We start from the raw sequence: 25,601 nt of genomic DNA, 5'->3' as shown, positions 1-25,601 counted from the left end.
GGTTGAGGTGGGTACATTAACAGCTTTTAAAAGGCATTCCCATGGATAGGAACGTTTGAGAAGGATATGGACCAATTGCAGGGAAGTGGAGTTAGCGTGGATAGACATTTTGGTCGGCATGGACCCATTTGGGCTAATAGGCCTGTCTCCACGCTGTTGGTTTCTGTGACTCTATCACTCTATAACTCCCTAAATTCCCTTTACAGGACCTCATCTCTCCTCCTGCCTGTGTCGTTAGTATCAATACGGGCCGCAGCCTATAGCTGCTCATCATCCCGTTCCAGAATATCCTGTGCCTGCTCAGAGGCACCCTTGAACCTGGCACCAGGGAGGCAATACACCATCTTGGGGTCTTGCTTATGGCCACAGAAAAGGCTGTCTGTGCCCCAACTATAGATTCTCCAATCACTACCACCCACCTACACTTTGACCCTCCCTGGTGTACAACAGCATCAGTTCTGATGAAGCTGGTGCTCCTTTCCCCCTGGGAGGCCATCTCCTCCACGGTATCCGAACAGTTTCTTAGTCTGGGAGGGGAATGGCCATAGGGGACTCCTGCAGTGGCCCTCCCATCTATCTGGCTGAAACTTTGGTGTGACCACATCCCTGAAACTCCTGTCTATAAAACTTTCTGCCTCCTGTATGCAACTCACCGGAGTTGAACTTCCAATAATCTGATCTATGCAGCCTGAGAGGAGCTGCAGATGGACACACTTCCTGCAGGCATGACTGAATTCTTCCCAATTTCCCACATCTCACCGGAAGAGCAGACCACTCTCTGTTTGTTCTTGTTTCGGGATGTGGCTACCATGGTAAGTCATTTGTTATATATTTCTAATTGCCTTTAAATGCAGCAGCTTGTTTGTCCATTTCAGAGGGCAGTTAAGAGTCAACCACACTGCTGTTGGTGTGCAATCATATGTAGGCCGGACCAGATGAGGATGGCAAATGACCTTTCCTGCAGGACTTTGTGATAGTTTACAATGGTTTCCTGCTTACCATCCAACTCGTTCTTTTTAAATTCCAGTTTTATTTACTGAATTCTAATTCCACCATCTGCCATGTGGAGATTTGAACCCATCTCACCTGAGAGCATTAACCTGGGTCTCTGGATTGCTAATTCAGTGACTATGTGAACCATTCTCCTTATTTCAACCCTTTGTAAGTGTAAAGGCAGCAATTTTCATATGCTGCAATTAACACCATGGGAAATCCCAAGGCATCTCACAAAAGCAAAGATCAGGCAAAATCTGATGCCAAACTTTAGTTAGGCCACATTAGGAATAGCACGTGCAGTTCTGGTTGCCATACTAGCAGGAAGATGTGGAGGATTTGGAGAGGATACTGAAACAGTTTACTTGGATGTAAAATAAAAACCAAAAGAACTGCGGATGCTGTAAATCAGGAACAAAGACAGAAGTTGCTGGGAAAGCTCAGCAGGTCTGGCAGCATCTGTGAAGGGGAAAAATGTTAATGTCTCGGGTCCAGTGACCCTTCCTCAGAACCATTTATTGGATGTTGCCTGGTTTGGAGGTTATTGGCTGTGAAGTTGGATTGGATAAACCTGGTTTGTCCCACTTGAACGTTGAAAGATCGGGCCAACCTATAGAAGTTTACTAAATTCTGAGAGACATGGATAGAATTAATAGGCAGAGCCTTTTCCCTATGTATAAATATTAATTACTGGGGGACTTAGGTTTACAGTCAAAGGAGGGAAGTTTAGAGGAGATGTGAGAGGCAGGTTTTTTTACACAGAGGTTGATAAGTGCCTGGAATGTGCTCCCGGAGGAGATGGTGGAGGTCTATACAATAACAATGTTTAAGAGACATCTTGACAGATACATGAACAGGCAGGGAGTAGAGGGATACCAGCCACATAGAGGCAAAAGTTTTCTAGTATAGACAGGCGTAATGTTTCAGTACAGGATTGGTGGGCTGAAGGGCCTGTTCTTTGTTCAAACTACTAAATGAAATATTCAGCAGGTAACCAAGTCCAAAACCTTGGCTAGACTGGTAAGTTCTCAGGTGCATCTCAAAGAAAGTGAGTGAGGAGATGTTCCAGCGCTCAGGGCCTGTGGAAGTGAAGGTAGAATTGACAGTGGTGATGCAGAGGACGTCAAGGTAATCACAAGGAACTAGATGAGAGCTGATGTTGCAGAGGGTTGCAGGGCTCAAGGAGATTACAGAGATAATGAAGACTATGATCTTGACAGACGAGGGTAAGAGTTTTAAAATTGATGTATTATCAAACTAGGAGCCTCTCAATGAGTGCAGGGCTTGCTATAGAACATAGAACAGTACAGCACACTCCAGGCCCTTTGGCCCGCGATGTTGTGCCGACCTATTATGCTACACTAAGATCAAACTACTCTGCATACCTTACATTTTACTATCCTCCATGTGCCTATTCAAGAGCCACTTAAAAGTCTCAAAAGTATCTGACTCCACTACCACTGCTAGCAGGTCATTCCACACGCACTCACCACTCTCTGTGTAAAGAACCTACCTCTGACATCTCCCCTGCACCTTCCTCCAATCACCTTAAAATTATGCCCCTCATAATAGTCATTTCCACCCTTGCAAAACGTCTCTGGCTATCCACTCTATCTCTGCCTCTCATCATCTTGTAAACTTCTATCAAGTCACCTCTCATCCATATCCACTCCAATGAGAAAAGCTCTAGCTCCCTCAACATTTCCTCTTAAGACCTGCCCTCCTGTGCAAGCAAAATCCTGGTAAATCTCCTCTGCGCCCTCTCTAAAGCCTCCACATCCTTCCTATAATGATGCGATCAGAACTGAACACAATATTCCATGTGTGGTCTAACCAGAGTTTTATAGATGCTAGCGAGTTTTGAGAAGATTTGTAGCTCAGGTTGAGGTTCTGGATGTGAGTTTGCTCGCTGAGCTGGAAGGTTCGTTTTTAGACGTTTCGTCACCATTCTAGGTAACATCATCAGTGAGCCTCCGACAAAGCGCTGGTGTTATGTCCCGCTTTCTATTTATCTGGTTAGGTTTCCTTGCGTTGGTGATGTCATTTCCTGTTCTTTTTCTCAATCTGGAGCCAATCTACCATCTCCTGAGAAAAAGAACAGGAAATGACATCACCAACACAGGAAATGACATCACCAACCCAAGGAAACCTAACCAGATAAATAGAAAGCGGGACATAACACCAACGCTTCGTCGGAGGCTCACTGATGATGTTACCTAGAATGGTGACGAAACGTCTAAAAACGAACCTTCCAGCTCAGCGAGCAAACTCACATCCAGAGTTTTATAGAGCTGCAGCGTAACCTCACCACTCTTAAACTCAATTCTCCTGCCAATGAAGAGCTCTCACAGAAAATTCCATGGACTCCTGCCGCACTATTCCAGGAGACTAAACAGTTTCAACCCCAGATAACACTGAAACATGCTGGCAGTGGAAATGACAAAGAAGAAACGTTAAAGTCCCCAACTAAAGTGAACCTTGTGGTCAAGTTTTCCACTGAGCTGTCAGAGGATCCCGTGGGAGCGGCACGAGCCTGGGATCCAGACTCGGAGACCAGACAGTAATGAACTGAAGCCCTGAGATGTGGAACAGATCTGGTGGTAGATGCTGGAGATAGCAGGAAATCAGCCTACTCTCCCCTAAAACATTCCAGGCAGTCGAGGGACTGCACCAGGTCTAGGATTGGGAGAATTGGAAGGAAGGGTTTATCAGCTGCAGGAATTGCCAGTACATTACTATGTCCTGCAGGAAGCATTGTTAATGATGGATTAGTAGAACAGGGTTTCACTGAGATAGCAGCTTTGTATGAAAGGCTATTACAGGCTTCAGACACCTAACACTGGGGTTCAGAAGAATAAGGGCAACTTTACTGAAGCATACAATGTCTTATGGAACTTGACACCGTAGATACGGAAAGTTTGTTCCCCCTTGTGGAAGAGTCTGGGACCAGAAGAGATAATCTCCAAATCAGGGGTCGCCCATTTAAGACTGATGTGAGGAGGAATTTCATGTCTCAGAGGATAATGAGTCTGTGGAATTCTTTATAACAGAGATCCATAGAGGCAGGGTCATTAAGTTTACTCACGGCTGAGATAGACAGAGTTTTAATCAGTAAGGGAGCCGAGGGTTATAGGGATTTTGAGGAGTCGGGGATTATCAGCTTGGCCATGATCTCATTGAATGGCAGAGCAGACTCGATGGTCCGAATGGCCTGTTTTTGCATCTGCATCTTCTGGTCGAAGTGTAATTGTTGAACGGGTAAAGTTTAACAGAAGGATGCCGAGACCTGGGAAAGCATGCATTTGGTCATGAATGACCTTTGTTGGCTGGTGAAGAATTGCACTTATGAAGGGAGGAAAGCAGATTAGATTTGTGGATGGATTACTGTCAGAGTGGCAGACCAGGTTCTGTCAGACTTTGCACAAAGCAGGGACCACGCCATGTCCGACAAAGCGGTACAAACCACAAGCAAAGTGGACCTTCAGAAATCAAACGAGAGCGGCGGTCTGAGGAGAAACTAAAGGGATATGAAGTAAAAATCAAACAAGGTGGTTCTGTTCCAGGAGAAAGTGTGTGAAAATTGCTGCCTTCCAAAACGGATAATGCTGCCACTATTTTATGAAGTGTTACCTCAATGGGAAGAATATCCAGCAGGGGGAGCACAGTGCAGTAACTGGGGAGAATCGGGTCAAGGTCTTGTTCAGAAATGGAAGAGAAGCCAAATTTGAAAGCAGATGGAAAATTCTCCCTTAACCTAAGCTTCAGATTCGTTTCTGCCTGGAAACAGAAAATAGAGTCATACACTGCCAAAGAGGCCCTTCTGATCATCAAATCTGAATAGAATATCACAGCAATTTATTGTTGCATTTTTTTTACAATTAAAGTAAAGTGAAAAGCTTCATAAGTCACCACACCATGAAGCCTGCATTAATGACAGAAGCCATAGATAAGAAAAAAGTAAAAATTACGACAGAGTTCATCTTGGTTTGGGGAAAGTTGTTTGAAACAACAAATGTTGGAATGCCCAGAAGACTCTGCTGAAGAAAACCTCAACAACACCTTCATTCCAGGACAAGGCCACAAAACTTGAATACCACCATGCCAGGCCAAGACCACCATGCCAGGCCGAGACGACCATGCTAGGCCGAGACCACCATACCAGGCCAAGACCACCATACCAGGCCAAGACCACCATGCCAGGCTAAGACCACAATGCCAGGCCAAGACTACCATGCCAGGCTAAGACTACCACACCAGGCCAAGACCACCATGCCAGGCTGACTACAACGCCAGGCTAAGACTACCATACCATGCCAGGCCAAGACTACCACGCTAGGCTAAGACTACCATGCCAGGCCAAGACCACCATACCAGGCCAAGACCACCATACCAGGCTACGACTACCATGCCAGGCGAAGACCACCATACCAGGCCGAGACCACCATACCAGGCCGAGACCACCACGCCAGGCCAGGACCACCATGACAGGCCAAGACCACCACGCCAGGCCAAGACTACCACGCCAGGCCAAGACTACCACGCCAGGCCAAGACCACCATGCCAGGCTGACTACCATGCCAGGCTAAGACTACCATACCATGCCAGGCCAAGACCACGATACCAGGCCAAGACCACTATACCAGGCCGAGACCACCAAGCGAGGCGAAGACCACCATACCAGGCCAAGACCACCATACCAGGCCGAGACCACCATACCAGGCCGAGACCACCATGCCAGGCCAGGACCACCATGCCAGGCTAAGACCACCATGCCAGGCTGACTACCACGCCAGGCTAAGACTACCATACCATGCCAGGTGAAGACCACCATGCCAGGCCAGGACCACCATGCCAGGCCAAGACCACCATGCCAGGCTAAGACTACCACGCCAGGCTAAGACTACCACGCCAGGCCTAGACCACCATGCCAGGCTAAGACTACCATACCATACCAGACGAAGACCACCATGCCAGGATAAGACCACCATGCCAGGATAAGACCACCACGCCAGGCCAAGACCACCATACCAGGCCAAGGCCACCATACCAGGCCAAGACCACCACGCCAGGCCAAGACCACTTCGCTGTCCTGGAAGCCTCCTCTTCACTGGCCCCGGCCAGGAGCAGACACCTTCTGCTGGGCAACATAAGAAATAGGAGTAGGAGTAGGCCATCTAGCCTGAGGAAGTTAGAAAAGCTAAGGTAAGGAAACATTAAAAAAAGCACAGAAGGAAAAAAAGTGAAAGATCTGTACCACCAAAGCTAAACATCTACATTAGTCCCAGTTTCCTGCACCAGCCTTGAATATTATGACACTTGAAGTGCTTATCCAAATACTTTTTAAAGGTTGTAAGGATTACTCCCTAACTAGCCATGCACTGCATTCCTGATCCCCACCACCCTCGGGTAGAAGCTCTTTCCTCAGATCTCATCTAAACTTCTTTCATCTTAAAATTACATCACCTTGTTATTGACTCTTTGACTAAGGGGAATCATTGCCATCTAGTCACTCTGCCCATGCACTTCATAATCTTATACATCTCTATTAGATACCCCACCTCAACCTTCCCTGCTCTCAAGAAAACAATCTCTTTTCATCTTCAAAATGCTCCATTCCAGGTAACATTCTGATGAATCTCCTCTACGCCCCCACTTCCTACAATGCAGGGACCAGAACTGCACACCATTCTCCAGCTGTGTCCTAACTTAAATTATGTCCAGCTCCAACATAACTTACCTGCTTTTGTAATGCATGACTTGACTAATAAAGGCAAAATAATTTTCCGTGCTAAACAAAAACCGAAAGAACTGCGGATGCTGTAAATCAGAAACAAAAGCAGAAGTTGCTGGAAAAGCTCACCTGTGCAGCATCTGTGAGGAAAAATCAGAGTTAACGTTTCTGGACTCTTTCTCAGAACTGATGGTGGCTAGGAAATAGTTTGTTTTTAAGTTGGACAAAGGAGTGGATAACAATTGGCCTGGGAGAATGAACGTGGAATTAATGTGGACAGCTAGTGACAAACAAGGGTTTTCTGTTGGAGATAGCAAGACCTACAGACACTGGAGTCAGAGACAACCCAGAGTGGAGCTGGATAAACACAGCAGGTCAGGCAGCATCAGAGAGGCAGGAAAGTCAATGTTTCGGGTTTTCAAAATCTCCCCAGCCCCAGCCACATCGAATGCCCAACCCTCCCTCTCATCCCTGCCTCCTTGACCTGACACAACCTGTCCATCTCCTTCCCTGCCTATCCGCCCCACCCTTCCCAATGACCAAGCCCCAGTATCCCTACCTGCATCCACCTAACACCATCCCACCTACATTCCCCTAGCCCCATCTCCCCTGTATTTATTTCCGAGCTCCCTTCCACCTCCCCAGCTCTGATGAAGGGTGTAAACCCGAAACATGAACCTCCCTGCTCCTCTGAAGCTGCCTAACCAGCTGTGTTCCTCCAGCTCCACACTATATCGGATGGGTTGTGTGTAATGGTACACAGTGTGATAGCACGGCCTGGTGTGTGGGGCTTGGGGGAAGGACCTGGCAGAAGGTGCCTCAAGCCATAATATATTGCATGTCTGTGATAAAGGAACAGCAAAAGTCATGGGTGACTTTAATCTTGGTATAAACTGGAAAAGTCAGATTGATAGCAGCAGCTTGGTTTAGTGTTTCATAGAATTGTGGTGAGCGGCACATTTTGGAACAAACCAGAAATGAAATTATTTTAGACTTTGTATTGTAGCATGTGACAGGACTAATTAACGACCACAGAGTAAAGCCACCCCCAGGTTTCTCCCACAATATGACTGAGTTTTGTAACCAGTTTGAAAGGGAGAAGATTGCAACTCAGGCTTACATTCTAAACTTAAATCAGTGCAATAAAAGAGGCATGAACTTTGAGCTGGCTGAAGTGTTCTGGGAAACTACACTCAGAGGTAGATCAGCAGAGACTTGGTGGCAGATATTTAAGAATATTTCTGAATGCTCAGTGAAAGTATATTCCTGCTATGTAAATGAATAATGAAAGGGAGAACCCACCAACCAGGGATTACAAAGAAATTGGGGAAAGCAATGGAGTGCCACAGGGTTGAATTCTCTTGCCCAACTATTTATAATCTATATTAAGACTTGAATATGGGGTTAGAAAGTACTTTTGCCAAACTTGCAGATGACACTAAAATAGGCGGGAAAATAAATTACAAAGAAGAAATAAACTAATTTCAAATGGATGTGAATAAATTTAGGTGGATGACACAAATTTTGCAGGTGGGCTTAACATGGATAAGTTTGAGATTATCCATTTTGGTTGGAAGAAGGAAAAGCAGTACATTATCAAAATGGAGAGAAACATTGGTGCAGAGGGATCTGGGCATACCGGTACATGAATTGGAGAGCATGAGTATGCAGGTGCAAGATGTAATAAGGAAAGCCAAAAGAATGTTGGCATTAATTTCTAAAAGAATAGAATAAAAAAAGGGAAATATTTTTGAAGCAAAGCATTGGCACGACCACCCCTCGGGCACTGCATGCAGTTTTGATCCCTTTACTTGAGAAAGGATGCAACTTCATTGGATGCAGTTCAGAGAAGGTTCAATCAATTAATTCCAGAGACAAAATGTTTGTCTTAAGAGGAGACATTGAGCAGTTTAAGCCTGGACTCACTAGAGTTGGAAGGAGACCAAATTGAGAAGATCCAGTTGAGGTATATAAGATGCTAAAGGGGATTCACAAAGTAGATGTAAAGTGGATGGTTCTCCTTGTTGGGCAATTCAGAACATGAGGTCAGAGATTTACAATAAGGGCAAGCAGATTCAAACAACGAAGAGGAGGAATTACTTCTCTCGGTGGGTCACGAATCTGTGGAATTCACAACCCCAGAGTGTGATAAATCCCACAACATTGAGGAAATTTAAGGAGGAGATAGGTGCATTTTTTAATGAGTAATGGGCTGAAGGGTTATGGAAAGCGGCCAACAAAGTAGAGTTGAGGCAGGGATGAGATCAGCCAGGATGGTGTTGAATGGCAGGAAAGGCTCGAGGGGCCGTTGACCTTCTCCTGCTCTGAGTTCTCATGTTCTAAAATAACACACTGAAGCCTGTGAACAAGTTTGCCCGTCTCAGAGATTGCAAACAGCTACTGTTGAAAAGTTGATACACAGACTTCACTGTTAGCATTTGCTGTCTTTGCTCTGAGGGATGGCTGTAATCTCCTCAGGCTAAAATAAAATCTGATGACAGCAGGTTTTAGTGGAAATGCATGGATGTGGGGAGGGGGAAGAACAGAGTGCCAGTGCTATAGACAGGGAAGCTTCTGTCAACATGCAGAACCCAGATGTAACAGACCAGCACTGTTCCATGAATCATTAGTCAAAGGCTCTTTTGCACAGTCTGAATATTCAGGCAAGCACTCATTCTGTACTGCCACCTGGCATGGTGGAGTTGGTGAAAGAAATTCTCAGAGATCATTTAGGTTTAAGGTACTATATTCACACACGCTTTTCAAGTAGCCACCTCCACCTACTATATCCAGCCCTGAGTAACACTAACCATTTTCTTCGATGCGGATTTGTTCAGAACAGAAAGGTATGTGTGTGACTATAAGTAAGAATGTATGGTTTGAGCTTGCATCTAGTTCGTGACATCCCCACCCTCACAAAGTTCAGAAGCTATTTTCCCATTGACGTTTGTTTCTCAGTCTCTTGTAGCATTTCACTAGATTTTGAAATGCCTAGCCTCTTATTACTTTAAATGTCAGGATATTCCAAACATTTGTGGCCCTTGAATAAAGAGGGCAATTTGTTCTGAATTATCATGGAAAGGTCAATGATGATGCAAGTCATAAGACAATTTTTAAAAACACAGCAGGGGGTACGAAACCTTGTGAGGGCCTGAACAATTTAGGATATTACCATAGAACCCTTACGCTGTGGAAACAGGCCGTTCAGTCCAATGGGTCCACACTGACCAAGCTTACCTTGTGCGTCAGAGGCCTTCTTGATTTGAGCAGTGGGAGAGGTGAGAGCGCGAGCCGGGAAGTGAACTAATATATTCGGGCATTGGCTAAATCCAAAACACGACACATACAGTTTCTCCCATCCATCCTCTTCCTCTAACCAAAAACATGACTGTGTGGAAAGTTGGTAAGACAATTTTTTTTATCTTTCTTCTTTTGGCAATCTAGAGAAGAGGGAATGGAAGCGAGGGCGGCTGCACGCTCTTCTTGCAGGATGTGGGAGGTATGGGTCCCTGCTGGTGTCCCCTCTGACTTCACCTGCAAGAAGTGCACCCAACTCCAGCTCCTCAAAAACCGCATTAGGGAACTAGAGCTGGAGCCAGATGAACTCCGGATCATTCGGGAGGCTGAGGGGTTGATAGAGAGGAGTTACAGGGAGGTGGTCACACCCAAGGTACAGGAGAAAGGTAGCTGGGTGACTGTCAGGAAGGGGAAAGGGAATAGACAGATAGTGCAGGGATCCCCTGTGGCCATTCCCCTCAATAATAAGTATACCGTTTTGGATAGTGTGGCGGGGGGGGGGGTCCTACCAGGGGAAGGCCATAGTGGACAGGTCTCTGGCACTAAGCCTGGCCCTGTGGCTCAGAATGGAAGAGGGGAGGTAGGACAGCAATAGTGATAGAAGATTCAATAGTTAGGGGAACAGACAGGAGATTCTGTGGTACTGAGCAAAACTCCTGGATGGTATGTAGCCTCCCGGATGCCAGGGTCAGGGATGCCTCAAATCGAGTCTTCAGGGCTCTTAAGGGGGAGGGAGAGCAGCCAGAAGTCATGGTGCACATCAGTACCAATGACAAGGCTAGGAAATGGAATGAGGACCTGGAAAGTGAAAAGAGGGAGTTAGGATGGAAGCTGAAAGCCAGGACAAACAGAGCTGTAATGTCAGGATTACTACCGGCACCACGGGCTAGTGAGGCCAGAAGCAGACCGCGAGCGCAGCTGAACATGCAGCTACAGAGCTGGTGTAGGAGGGAGGGCTTCAGGTTTGTGGATCATTGGGATACCTTCTGGGAAAGGTGGGACCTGTACAAGAGGGACAGTTTGCACCTGAACTGGAGGGGCACCAATATCCTGGGCGGGAGGTTTACTGGAGGCCTTCGGGAGGGTTTAAACTGGTTTGGCACGGGGCTAGGAACTGGAGCTACAAATCAGAGGATGGGGTAGCTCATGTACAGGCAAATAGTGTGAGCAGAGAGTCTGTGAGGACTGACCTTCCCCCATTTCCTTCCTACTAACCTCATCCCAGCCCCTTGACCTGTCCGTTCTCCCTGAACTAACCTATCCCCTCCCTACCTCCCCACCTACACTCACCTCTACAGGCTCCATCCCCGCCCCTTTAACTTGTCTGTCTCCTCTCCACCTATTTTCTCCTCTATCCATCTGCGGTCCGCCTCCCCCCTCTCACTATTTATTTCAGAATCCTCTCCCCATCCCCCTTTTCTGATGATGGTTCGAGGCCCGAAATGTCAGCTTTTGTGCTTCTAAGATGCTGCTTGGCCTGCTGTGTTCATCCAGCTCCACACTTTGTTATCTAGGATAGATAAGTCCCCTGGGCCAGACAGGATATACCCGAGGTTCCTACAGGAAACAAGGGAAGAGATTGCTGCCCCTTTGATGATGATCTTTTCATACCAGATGATTGGAGTGTGGCAAATGTTATTCCCTTATTCAAGAAAGGGAATAGGGATAATCCCGGGAATTACAGATCAGTCAGTCTTACTTCAGTTGTGGGCAAATTATTGGAGAGGATTCTGAGAGATAGTATTTATTATTATTTGGAAAAGCACAGTTTGATTAGAAATAGTCGGCATGGCTTTGTGAGGGGCAGGTCATGCCTCACAAGCCTTATTGAATTCTTTGTGGATGTGACAAAATACAGTGATGAAGGTAGAGCAGTGGATGTGGTGTATGTGGATTTTAGCAAGGCAGTTGATAAGGTTCCCCATGGTAGGATCATTCAGAAAGTAAGGAAGCATAGAATTCAGGGAAGTTTATTTGTCTAGATACAAAACTAGCTGTCCACTAGAAGACACAGGGTGATAGTAGATGGAAAGTATTCAGCCTGAAGCTCAATGACCAGTGGTGTTCTGCAGGGATCTGTTCTGGGATCTCTGTTCTTTGTGATCTTTATAAGTGACCTGAGTGAAGAAGTGTAAGGGTGGGCTTAGAAGTTTGCCATTGACACGAAGGTTAGTAGAGTTGTGGACAGCGTGAAGGGCTGTTGTAGGTTGCAATGGGACATTGACAGGATGCAGAACTGGGAAAAGAAGTGGCAGATGGAATTTAAACTGGAAAAGTGTGAAGTGATTCATTTTGGAAGGTTGAATTTGAATGCAGAATACAGGGTTAATGGCAGGATTCTCAGCAGGTTGGAGGAACAGAGGGATCTTGGGGTCCACGTCTGTAGATCTCTCAAAGTTGCTCCCCAAGTTGGTAGAGTTATAAAGAAGGCGTATGGTGTGTTGGCTTTCATTGGCAGGGGAATCGAGTTTAAGAGCGGTGAGGTAATGCTGCAGTTCTATAAAACCGCGGTTAGACCACACTTGGAATATTGTGTGCAGTTCTGGTCACCTCAATATAGGAAGGATGTGGAAGCTTTAGAGAGGGTGCAGAGGAGATTTACCAGGATGCTGCCTGGACTGGAGGGCAGGCCTTAAGAGGAAAGGCTGAGGGACCCAGGGCTTTTCTCATTGGGGTGAAGAAGGATGAGATGTGACTAGATAGAGGTGTACAAGATGATGAGAGGCACAGATAGAGTGGATAGTCAGAGCCTTTTCCCAAGGGCAGAAATGACTATTACAAGGGGGCATAATTTTAAGGTGAATGGAGGAAGGTGTAGGGGGGATGCGAGAGGTAAGTGCTTGGAATGCGCTGCTGGCAGTGGTAGATATTTTAAGCAACTCTTGGATAGTCAGTTGGAGGAGATTAAAATGTAGGGTGTGCAGGGTGGTTTGATCTTAGAGTAGGAGAATAGCTTGGCACAATATTGTTGGTCGAGGGCCTGTACTGTGCTGGACTGATCTAAGTTCTATAAGGAGTGAGGAGCTAACCCTATATTTTGTACAATCCACCAAACTCTCCTCTTTACTTTGAAATCCAAACTTCCAATCATCCTCTTTAAAAATAATAGCTTGCACTTATGTAGCACCATTAATGTGGTAAAACCTCCTCTGGAACTTTGCTGCGGTATAATCAAACAAGATCCGATACCGTGCCACACTGGAAAATGTGACCAACAACATGGGTAAGGAAGTATATTTTGGAAAGAGTGAAAAACAGATGGCATGTTCTACAACTGAGGCAGGTTTTGGAAAAAAGAGAAAGATCAAGAGGTTTAGGAACCAAGTTCCAGAGCAGAGAATCTAGATTCTGAAGGCATGGAAACCAATGGTGGATTGACGTCTATGAGGGATGTGTAAGAGAATTGAAGATTGCAGCCTCGGAGTGGTAGGGCAGGAGTAGGTTGCAGAGATAGGTAGAAGCAAGGGTATGGAGAGATTTGAGAATAAGGACGTGAACTCTTAAATGGAGGTTTAGGATTACACTTTGATGCAGTGCTGCTCAAACTTTAACATGATTATCTTCTATGTCATCATGACTGAGTATCAGTGTAATATCTGAAATATGGTTTAAACAACAAAAGACATATCTTTGGTTGATTGGTCCACTGGAACTGGGCTAACAGTAACCTTCGCAACCTACAGTATCCAGAACCACATGTACCTGTGTCATGAAACTTGGAACTCCATCCCTAAACCACTTTTGCCTCTTAGAACGAGTTTCGGGTTACATGTCCTCATATTTCCTCATGCATCTCAGTATCAGTTTGTGTTGGATTACGCTCCTGTGAAGCAACTTGGAATTTTCCACTGCATGAAGGAGGCCACATGAATGCTGATTGTTGTTGTTGGCTTAGCACAGTGGTGAGCTTTGAATAGAACATCCCAGGAGCACCACCAGGGTCCTTACTGACCTCAGCTGTGTCAGTGATGAAGGTGGTTGTGGTAGACCCTGAGAAATGCCTCAAACCCAAACAGTTTCCTAACAGACAACGACGAGTGCCAGTCAAGTTCATGAAAGGAGAAAATACAATGAACAGAATGGGCAGTAAACTCTGCTTCTCTCTCCACAGACCCTACCAAACCTGCTGAGTTTCTCCAACATGTCTCTGGGAGTGGAATATTAGTTTACAGTGGTTTTCTCAGCATTGTCATCACTGTCAGCGAAATGTCATTATTTAAAAATGATCTTTCTTTTCAACAGCCGATTCATGGAGACTCAACTCAAGACCATCCCCTCAGAAGCTTTTACAAAGCTCCCAAACATTTCGAGGATGTAAGTGTTTGCGAAACCTGTCAGCCTATTGATCACTCCCTTAGCCTAAACATACATTCGCTGACCTCTCAACCAACAATTCACTTTCCCAATTTCTGCCCTTATCTCCGAAATTGCAGGGGTAAATTAAGGCAGATTTTGCATTTCCATAGCGCCTTTCACATTTTTCACATCGCACAGTCAATGGCCAATGCTGTTGTAATGCATTGGCAAGTACAGCCACTGTGTACACAGTAAGCTCCCATAAGCAGAAATAAGATACGCAGTCTGGTCTAGGCCTGAAACGTCAGCTTTCCTGCTCCTAAGATGCTGCTTGGCCTGCTGTGTTCATCCAGCTCTACACTTTGTTTGCTATGCAGTCTGTATGTCTGCTTTAGTGATGCTGCCTAGGATTAGTCTTGGGCCAGGACCCTGGGAGGACCTGACATGCTCTCCTTCAAATACCACCATGAAAACAACAGGGATGAATGATGGACAGTTGATGTGTTATTGCCCAGTCTTCACTACTTCCCACAGTCAAAACCCCTCACCCCACAGTGCATCCTGGTTGCAACATAATCAACAGAAGATATTTGGCGCTAAATGAAACAGGACGTTCAGAATGAACTTCAGGGGAATGACAAAAATGTGAAATCCACGACCGCAAGGAGTGTCTGAGGGGAATAAAATTGGTTCAAATAAATGGAGAGTTGGATCGACCGATAAAGGAGAAAAGACTAGAAGGACGTATGGTAGTTTTAGGTTGTGTGGGATAGAAGAAGACTTGATTACCACAGGACAGTAGGGCTGAATAGCCTGTTTCTGGACTTCATGTACCACAACGTTCCTCGAAAGCAGCAAGAATTCAGAATAGGTTCACAGCATCAATTCCTAACCTTAACACCAACCCCAACTGTAACCTTAATCCTAACCCCAACTGTAATATTAACCCTAACCCCAACGGGAACCTTAACCCTAACTCCAACTGTAACATTAACCCTAACCCTAACTGTAACGTTAACCCTAACCCCAAATGTAACATTAACCCTAACCCCGAATGTAACATTAACCCTAATCCCGACTGTAACGTTAACCCTAACCCCGACTGTAACATTAACCCTAACCCCGACTGTAACGTTAACCCTAACCCCGAATGTAACATTAACCCTAACCCCGAATGTAACATTAACCCTAACCCCAACTGTAACGTTAACCCTAACCCCAACTGTAACGTTAACCCTAACCCCAACTGTAACGTTAACCCTAACCCCGAATGTAACATTAACCCTAATCCCGACTGTAACGTTAACCCTAACCCCGACTGTAACATTAACCCTAACCCCGACTGTAACATTAACCCTAACCCTGACTGTAACATTAACCCTAACCCCAACTGTAACCTTAACTCTTACCCCAATGGAAACTTTAACCCTAACCTCAACTGTAATGTTAGCCCTAACTGTTACTTGGGCTTGATCCTACCATTACCCCTAACCGTAACCTTCACCCTGACCATAACCCTAAACTTAACACTAACTATAACCTGAAGCTTGGCCCTAACCATAACCCTAATCACAACCTTCAGCCTAACCATATCCCTACCCTAACCCTAACCAGCGCCTTAACCTTAACCATAAACTTAACCTAAACCCTAACCATTACCTTAAAGCTAGCCTTAATCCTAACTTTATAACCCTAACCATCCACTTAAATCTAACCTTAACCTTAACCCTAACACTAACCCTGACCATCACACTAATCCTAAACTTAGCCCTAACCCTTTCACACCAGCAATTGCTATGTTTTCTTCCAATTTATCGAATTTAAGGCCACAGGGGAAATGGTGGTGTCATGATAATATCCTTTAGCTAGTGTCCAGAGAGCCCTGGTTAATATTTAGGTTTACAGCCCACTGTAGGTGCAACTGCTGTTTAAATGTAATTAACAAAACCAGAATATAAAGTGAGTTTCATGTTTGCTGACTGTGACAGCCACTGTTTGTTCCTGTAGAAACTTGTTTCACCAACGTCCTTTTGGGAAGGAAATCTTTTCATCCACAACTGGTCTGATTCCAGACCCACAGCAATGTGGTTGACACTTAACTGCCCTCGGAACTGGCTTGGTGTGCCACTCAGTTCAAAAGAAACTAGGAATGGGCATTAAACATGGACCCTGCCAGTGATACCCACATCCGTGAAAGTGACTTTAAAGGGCCTAATTTCTGCAGCTTAAGATTTAGAGAGTAAACCTTCCAGAGCGCTAATTCTTTTATCATAGCTAGAATTCCTACAGTGTGGAATCAGGCCAATCGACCCATAGAGCCCACCACCTCCAAAGCGCATCCCACCCAGATCCACCCCCCACTTTATCCCTGTAACCATGCATTTCCCATGGCCAATCCACCAAACCTGCACATCTTTGGACTGTGGGAAGAAACCCACACAGACACAGGGAGAATGTGCAAACGCCACACACAGTCACCCAAGGAGTGGAATCAAACCTGGGTCCCTGATGCTGTGAGGTAGCAGTGCGAACCACTGAGCCACTGTGTTAATATTGATGCAATAGGGGAGAGTGCACATAGTGAATATAAACACTCGGCCTATGATAAAACCAGTATTCCCAACCTTATTTCCTTTGATAAACATCGCCACTTGTTAGAGATATTACGTGGCGATTTGCCTTGTGACTTGATGAATGTTTACAGGGGAGAAACCAACCACAATTTGTGATTGGTATTCAGGAGATGGCTGGAGATATGAATCATTGACTGTGAATGGTCATGATGCATCACAACACAGAGGCAGCCTTCGCTTTAATACATGCCATGACAGTAAATCAGGAACTTTCTTTTACATGGGCATTTCAGCTTTAATTTAGTCGGCAACGGAAGACTTCTCCAGCCATTGGTTGACTGCCAGCAAAGCCAGGAGGAGGCCCTTAATTGGCCCCTTGAGTAACTCACAGCTAGCTGACCTCTGGGACGGAGGCCTGGCCACTCTGGGTGGGATGGTAATGCAGCAGGAAGATGGCATCCCACCTCCCCCTGCCCACCCCCCGCCCCCCACCACTCCCCAATTCTACCAGTTGCTCCCTGCTTCTCAAACCATTCCCAGAGGGCGGGTCAAATTCAGGCCCTTTGTCTAAACTCAAATATGAAAGTGGACCACTTTGAGAATGTATCTGTGATTTTCCTGCGTGACATTATTCAGGACCTTCAATGTCAAGGAGAAGACTGAGAGTGAGAGCGGTGCGGTGGCTCAGTGGTTAGCACTGCTGTCTTACAGCGCCAGGGACCCAGGTTCGATTCCACCCTCGGGCGACTGTCTGCGTGGAGTTTGCACATTCTCCCTGTGTCTGCGTGGGTTTCCTCCGGGTGCTCCGGTTTCCTCCCACAGTCCAAAGATGTGCAGGCTGGGTGGATTGGCCATGCTAAATTGCAGGTAGTGTTCAAGGATGTGCAGATTAGGCGGGTTTGAGTGGGATGCTCTGAGGGCCAGTGTGGACTTGTTGGGCCAAAGTGCCTGTTTCCACCCTGGAGGGATTCTATGAAATCTTGTAATTGTACCAGCCTCTACCACTTCCTCTGGCAGCTCATTCCATACACACACCACCCTCTGCATGAAAAAAAAGCCCCTTAGGTCCATTTTAAATCTTTCCCCTCTCACTCAAATGTAAGTCGTGTAGTTTTAGACTCTCCCACCCTGGGGAAAAGACCTTGTCCATTAATCATATCCGTGTCCCTCATAATTTTATAAACCTCTATAAGGTCACTCCTCAGCCTCCGACACTCCAGAGAAAATATCTCCAGCCTATTCAATTGCTCCCTGTAGCTCAAACCGTCCAACCTTCGTAACATCCGAATAAATCTTTTCCATTTCATTTCCAGATACATTTCCATCGATGCAGCACTTCAGAAAGTGGATGCACATGCGTTCTTCAATTTGGATAAAGTCACACACATGTGCGTATTTGATCCCTGGGGCTGCAGGTCCCAAAAATTGGAAATTGACATCACATAGGGGTAACGGGAGAGGAGGGACAGGGGCAGATCTGGAACTCCAGCCCTAAAATTGTCAGGGGGGTGGTGGTGGCTTGGGAAATTTGCAGAAAATTGCAGAAAGGCCATTTCTATGAGTAGTACAGACAAGACTGGTTGGTGCCATTGAGACACACATCCACTTAAAATGCATAAAGATTAGAGGGGCTGAGTGGCCTCCTCATGTTCCTTTCTCCTCTGTTGAGAGTAGAAGCTGTTATACTGAGCACTGACTTCTCAAAGGCAACTTCAATTGGCGTTAAGAGATTCTTTCTCTGCCTTACAATAGCCTCATCCCAAGGACCATGAAAAACAGAAGAGTTTGCAGAATTTCAAGCCTAAAACAAGTGTTTGATCTCTGTAGCTCTCTGAGTATAAAGCAGGGAGGGAATCCAGTGCTACATTTCGTACGTACTCTGAGTCCACTTTGAGGATTTTTCCTTTCCCTTCTCATACTATTTTGGTTGAAATTAGATAGGTAACTGGAAAGATTCAGAATTATTTTTGTATGATCATGTTGGTCAGGAATGTTGCAAAGTGCTTCAGCCCATGGGTGAAATTTGCAAAGTGTTTACTGGTAGCTAACTAACTCCCACACCACTGGAAAGACTGAGAACAGGAAAGGTCCTTGGCAAATGTGCAGCTCTAATGCTGGCCTCCCCAGTCATCAGGAGCTGCCAGTCAGGGTCCAGATATGGAGAATGAAGACTGCATTTTATAGTCTTCTCACGTGATGAGTGTTACAGGGTGGTGGGGTCAAAAGGGCATCTCTTTACCAGCCCCCACCCAATCAGTGCTTCTGATTGCCTTCCCAAACAGGGGCATTTGTAGCCCCAGCCTGAACTCAGCTGGCAGGTCACCATGCAATGCCTGTCCTGCACCTGGCCACCTTTTCACCTTCCAGGAAGGCAGGAGTAGAGAGAGACGGCAACTTGCGGCCCTGAAATGGCCACTTTAAGCCCTTAATTGGTGGCAGCTGCAGAAGGTCACCCTTTGGCCTTATACACAGAACTTAATTAGTGCCGGGAACGGAGTGAGGTCCCCCCAGGGCCAATGTGATGAAATGTTTCCTCTCATCACCACCGCCAGGGACAGAGGGTGTTATTTTTACATTGCCATGTTCATGCACAGCAGGATCTCACACCGAAAACCGAGATGACTGATCTTTTTGCCCTGTTTCATGGGCGATGTTGATTGAGGAGACACATTGGGCAGGGCACCAACAGAAAATTCTTGCCCTCCTTCATAAAATCTTCAACAGTCCACCTCAATCTCTGGAGCAGGAGGACAGGAGCTCAACTCAGTGTCTTATCTTGGAGGTATCGCACCTCCAGCATTGCTGCACTCCCTCACCATTGCCCTGGAGAGGTGGCACAGTTTGCTTGTTCACATTCTCAAGTAAGATTTGAAACGTGAGCCCTCTAATATGAAGATGCAACAGTGGAACTGATAGTCGAAAACATCTTCACTATTGTGACCTGAGGCCTAAGCTCTGGATTGCAACTCCCTTCACTGTTTTGTTTCTCTCTGTCTCTTTATCTCTCACTCTTCAAGATGTTCCCTAAACCCTGCTTCATGACCAAGGCTGAACTCCTGATGAGTGCAAGGCAAAAGGATCTGACAATCCTCGCTCAGCACAAAAGGAGCCATTCGGCCCACCATATCTGTGCCAGCTTTTTGAGGGTCACCTAGTTACCCGAGTGCCACTACACCACTTTCTCCCTGCAACCCTAAGCATTCTTCCAGGTTTGTTAATGATTTCATTCTCTCTTGAAAGCCTTATTGAACCTGCCTCCACCACACTGAGAGGCAGTGTAATCCATATCCTAACTACTTCTCCTCATCACCCCATTGTTTCTTCTCCCTTAAATCTGTGCCTCTCATTCTTCCCATGAGTGAAAATAGTCTTTCCCTTTCTCTGGGCCGTCACAATGTCTAAAACCTTCATCAGATCTCCTCTACTGTAAGGAAATCAGTCCTAAGTTGCCCAATCCATCCAAAGATCTTCACTCTTACAATCGTTTTAGTGAGTTTTTTCCATGCTGCCACCCTATCTTAAGTGAAAGGTGGGACCGAGAACTGGATATCCACCCAACAAGCAGGTGGGACCTCAATTTAACATCTCAGCATCACCAATAGTGTAGCATTCCCACAGCACTGCTGCTGCCATCTCAGTCTTCATCATCATCCTCAAGTCCTAGAGTGACGCTTGAACCAAGAGGTTCAGGAGTACGTTGCTACCACCTGAGCCACAAATAAATCATGGTCCATTGACTACTATTTTCTGATCCCTGCTGGAAAGTGGACTGGTATTGAAGTGGATATTGTCTGTGGTGCAGTACATGGTCTGAGAACATTCACAGCCTGGGCTGTAGTGTTACTGATTGACTGGTAACTGCCAACTTTAAGTACATTTAAGTCGTCATTGGATAAGCATATGGACGTATATGGAATAGTGTAGGTTAGGTGGGCTTCAGATCGGTATGACAGGTCGGCACAACATCGAGGGCCGAAGGGCCCATACTGTGCTGTAATGTTCTATGTTCTATGGTACAGTACTGACTCGTACTGATCACAGCCACACAGAGATAATACAAGCTACAATCAGAGGGAAGGAAATGAAAGGGAGAAAAACTATAAGAATGGAATGCACCAATAACCCTTTTCTTTTTAAAACAGAGAGATACGGAACACGAAGAGCTTGAGTCACATTGACCCAGATGCTTTCAAGAATCTTCCAGTTCTGAAATACTTGTAAGTATAGAAAAGCAAAATTGAACGCTTTGGTATTTCTGGTAGACCTTTCTGGGTTGTCATAGTTTCGAGCTTTATGATTATGAGCCCTTGCAAATTAGATTTGTCTTTAAGGGCAGAGTGGTTTGGCCATTCGAACCACTTCACTAGGGAGGGCCATTGTACAGTTAGTGTTAGCTTTTTGACCTGTTTACATTTCAACTCCACTCCGAAATGGGAAATGAGACAGGGGGCGAAAGAAGATGATTTTGGCAACTGTGGGACAAACGTGATGATTTTGGAGTGGACAGCCTGGTCCAATCAGGGAGCTGGAAGCCTAGCAGCTTCCCCCCCCCCCCCCCCCCCCACCAAACCCAATGGGAGAGGTGGGTGCTGCTGAGGCAGGCTGGAACTTCTGGGGGATTCCTCAGTGGGAATGCTGCTTCACAGAAGCACAGGTTACACTTCAGGGTGGCAGAGAGGGTGCGCCAAGCCAATCCGATGTGTGTGGGTCTGTTGGGGTGAGCTGGGGGTAGTGGTGGTGTGGGGAATGTGGAGTCCGGGGCAATAATTTCCAGCTCACTGCCCCTCAATGGGACATGGAGGCTTCAATCTAATGGGCTCTCAGGCTCGGTGAAGCTGGTGGCCTCACCACCAGCTGCTCCATCCCCTGGCAAAAGAGGTCAATATAAAATATTTGGCAAAAAGAAGTAGCCTCTTTACCCAAAAAAAGTGGTGAGATTGTGAAATTAAGTACCAATGAGAGAGTGTCTGAAATGGATAGTCTAGATTTACAGTCTCAGGGAGGCTACACAAGCATGCCAGTGAGAAAGTAACATGATGATTGATTTCATTCGGTTTGATTTGATTTATCATTGCCACTTGTACCGAGATACAGTGAAAAGTATTGTTTCACGTGCTAACCAGACAAATCACACCTTACATCAATACATCATGGTAACAGAATAAAATGCAGAATATAGTGTTGCAGCTACAGACACAATGCAGAGAAAAATCAACTCTAATACATGAGAGGTCTGTTCATTGGCCTGATAACTGCGAGGAAAAAGCTGCTCTTGAATCCGTTAGTACTTGTGTTTCAGCTTTTGTGTCTGGAAGAGGATGGAAGTGATTATAACCAGGGTGGCAGGGGTCTTTGATTATGTTGGCTGTTTTCCTGAGGGAGCAGCAAGGGTAGGCAGGGCCAGCTGGTTTGTGTGATGGACTGGCCTGTGTTCACATCTCTCTGTAATTTCTTGCAGCTTTGGGCAGGGCAGCTGCCATATCAGATTGAGTTGAGAAGCAATTAGAAGAGATTCAAGTGAAGTCTCAACACTGATGTGAATTGTGTGTACTGTGGCCTCTTGTAATATATATGTATATATTTATATATATACTATCTACATCAGGTGCATTTGCACACAGGCTGGAGATATGAAGTCTTTTTACCTGCCAACTGTTTCTGCTGTGATTACAGGGGCATTTTCAACACCGGGCTGAACACATTTCCAGACCTGACGAAAATTTGTTCCACTGACGTGAACTTCCTGCTGTGAGTAGTTGAAAAGATAACCATGACTTACTCAGGTATGAAACAGACCAGCACAGTTTTAGAGACGCCAGGCATATGCAATTTTCTGAATCCTCACTAAAGTGTCACGGCTCCATCTGGCCCAGGTCATGTTGGCGAATGGACTCTGATGTACAAAGTCCTTTTACTTTATTCCATTCTGAATGACTTGACAGGTGTAACACCTATAGATGGAGTGCTGAGGGAGGGGGTGCTGACTTGAACCTACCCTGTGGGCACTTGGGCTGCGTGTAGAATGGGTACCTGACTTGAAACACCAACATCGCCCTTTTTCTGTTTCCCATTTGACTTTGAAACTATTGCCAAGAGTTGTATTTCCAAATGTAGGAACTGACAGTGAGAAACAAGTCTCCCATAAAGAGTTTGAACTACCACGCTGGCTTTGGTGGAAAAGATGTGGAGGTTTACAAAGTCACTTTGCACCAAGTTATTTTATATACCTGATAGAACTAACCTCACCTCCAGTCAATTCCATTTGGGCAGGTTGGATTGAATGTATCCACATTGACCTCTGCATCACAGTGAGAGTCTCACTATATGGTAACCTTCCAACCTGTTGGAGAACTGACCATTTATACCTTAGGCTGCTCCTACATACTACCTCAAGGTCACTTGGGGATGTTGGCATATCATTGGTCTGTATTATGTCACAAAGTGTCATCATGAAAATAGTGTGCCAACTCAAATGATCAATTATGCAAGAATTCTTGTATCAATCATGGCTAACGTGATTCCCAAGCTGAAAATGGGATATATCAAGAACCACATTTGTTCAAGTCAATAGCCCTTTACCCTCCCTGCCGTGGACAATGGTATCACTGACAATCTAAGCTTAGGGCAAAAATATTCAAGTAACCATCAAACCTTCATGTCCTCCTGAATCACTCAAAGGCCATTATGTCAAAGACAAGGGGAATGGAAGGTCATTACAGGACAGCTAAAATCTCACCAAATATCTGAGAACAGGCTCTCCCATTTAATGACTTTCAGTCCCTACCATCAGTTAGTAAAATAATGAAGGTTCATCCCAAATTCAACACTCATGTGTAAAAAAATAGAGTGAGATAGACACCACTGGAAGAGAATTGGCTTCAGGAGTTCTCCCAAACTTCTGCAAGTAGAATACAGGCCTGTTTTGCCTGGATTTCTGACAATCTTATCTCAACACTACACCAGGACATCACGAGATCCCTGCACAACCCCCAACACACTGTCGTAGTTTTAACCCATCTCTTGTCATCTTATCGAGATCCCAGCTTAGTTTTCTTTGGTGCTTTTGACAAAGGGAAAGGAGAAGAAAAGAGGCCATTCCAAACACTTCAAAAACACACACATGCATATTTTTATATATATATATATATATATATATAATTTCCATAATATAAATATTTTGATGTGTCAGTACCTCAGCCCAACCAAGTTTTGTGTTGCACTTGGAAGAAGTACAAAGATGTGAAGAATGGAACATGCCACAGGCACAAGGCCTGCAATCTCTGAGCTGACTTGTATCTGAGCTCACTTCGTGTTCACTTAAGACCATCAAGTAGCCTTAACATCTTTAGACTCCAGCAACAGCACAACCTCAGGTACAGAGTGGGACGGGTTTGGGGCCTGTGTGGAATGAGGTGAGCTAATTTCACCCGGGCTCAAAGGCCAAATATTCAAGGACAGTTGTGAGCATAAACACCCCGTTTCATTGATCACTGGAGCTTTTGATGTAAGATTAAAAGGGGCAGTTATAATCGAGAGGGGTGGTTATCTGACACAACAGCTTGGGAGCACTGGATAAAAGTGCTTGACGTTTTCAGAGGTGAGCTTGGTGGGAAATGGTGATTGTTGGTGGAAGAAGTGCAGGCGGCCTAGGCCTCTCCTAGGCTACAATGGAAGTGTTTGCAAATTCAGTCTGATGCAGGAATAGGGATGTGCTTGGGGGCAGAACTCGTTAAGACAGGCCCTTGCCTCAGATTTGCCAAGACTCTTGTTTCTAAGTTTAGGATTACGTGGACTTTCACCAAAGTGGGTAGTTTTAAAACCTCTTGGACGTTAATCTTTAAATCTTTATTTATTCAGTGGGTTGGTATGAGAGGTAAAGAAAGCCAGGGCATTACTTTAGGTATGGAAACTCATCCAACAGCAATCAGCCAGCACAAACACAGCAAGCCCCAACAAGTGAGAGCCAGCTGTGAGTTCAACAATATTTAGTTAATAAAACATTAAACAAACGATAGCCGACAATGTCTGCTGTGAAAGCAATGTATATTTAAATGTTATGCTTGGATGACTGTTCCTACACAATGGCAGTGATGGGAAGTAGTTGGATCTATTGGAATTCTATGCTTAGTATAAAATGATAGTTGGATAGAGTCTATGTTTATCCAACTCTGTCATTTCATTCAAATTCCTCACTTCCTAAATATGGGTTAAAGCAAATGCAGGAAAGTCTTTTCAAATAAATATTACGCTAGTCGATTGTACACTCATTCTAATACCCTGTTGAGTAGGTCAGTACACAAGGATCTATCGGAGGGCTAGTGTAATGCCATATTAAAACAAAATACCTCTGCCCACCATTGGCAATCTGAGAACATTCAGGGTCTCAATAAGAAAAGCAATGAACAAGTAGGGAATGTGAAATTGAAGAAAGAATTTGTTACAGCAGAGAGGTATAATGGACCAGACCAGACCCCTCAAAATATACTAAAAAGGTAGTGTAGACTTATTTCTGAGGTAAATGTGAGGTGCTGTGTTCTACATACAATTTGATTGGTCAAACTACTCAATGTTAAACAAAACAATTTATTCAAACACTGCAGTTAAAGTACAACAAAAGAAAGAGGAACTTTTAATAACTTAATTCTATTGGAAACCTTAACAGAATAACAGATTCTTTTATTACTAAAAGCAACTGTTCTAATGTAGCAACT

At 45.3% G+C, this 25,601-nt stretch overlaps 1 protein-coding gene across 1 annotated transcript in view; it reads left to right on the top strand.

The window, feature by feature from the left end:
* The window catches only part of tshr (thyroid stimulating hormone receptor), an 85,462-nt gene that overhangs the window by 16,896 nt on the left and 42,965 nt on the right, over window positions 1-25,601 (top strand). Inside the window, exons 2-5 of the mRNA XM_048536985.2 lie at window positions 14,264-14,335; window positions 18,204-18,278; window positions 21,033-21,107; window positions 22,564-22,638. Coding sequence (XP_048392942.1) covers window positions 14,264-14,335; window positions 18,204-18,278; window positions 21,033-21,107; window positions 22,564-22,638 — 297 coding nt within the window. The remainder of the gene's footprint in view (window positions 1-14,263; window positions 14,336-18,203; window positions 18,279-21,032; window positions 21,108-22,563; window positions 22,639-25,601) is intronic.

This window comes from Stegostoma tigrinum, chromosome 10 (assembly GCF_030684315.1).
Source record: "Stegostoma tigrinum isolate sSteTig4 chromosome 10, sSteTig4.hap1, whole genome shotgun sequence".
Lineage (NCBI taxonomy): Eukaryota > Metazoa > Chordata > Chondrichthyes > Orectolobiformes > Stegostomatidae > Stegostoma > Stegostoma tigrinum.
The sequence above is the reverse complement of the archived record's forward strand: the minus strand, read 5'-3'. Positions and strand labels throughout refer to the sequence as shown.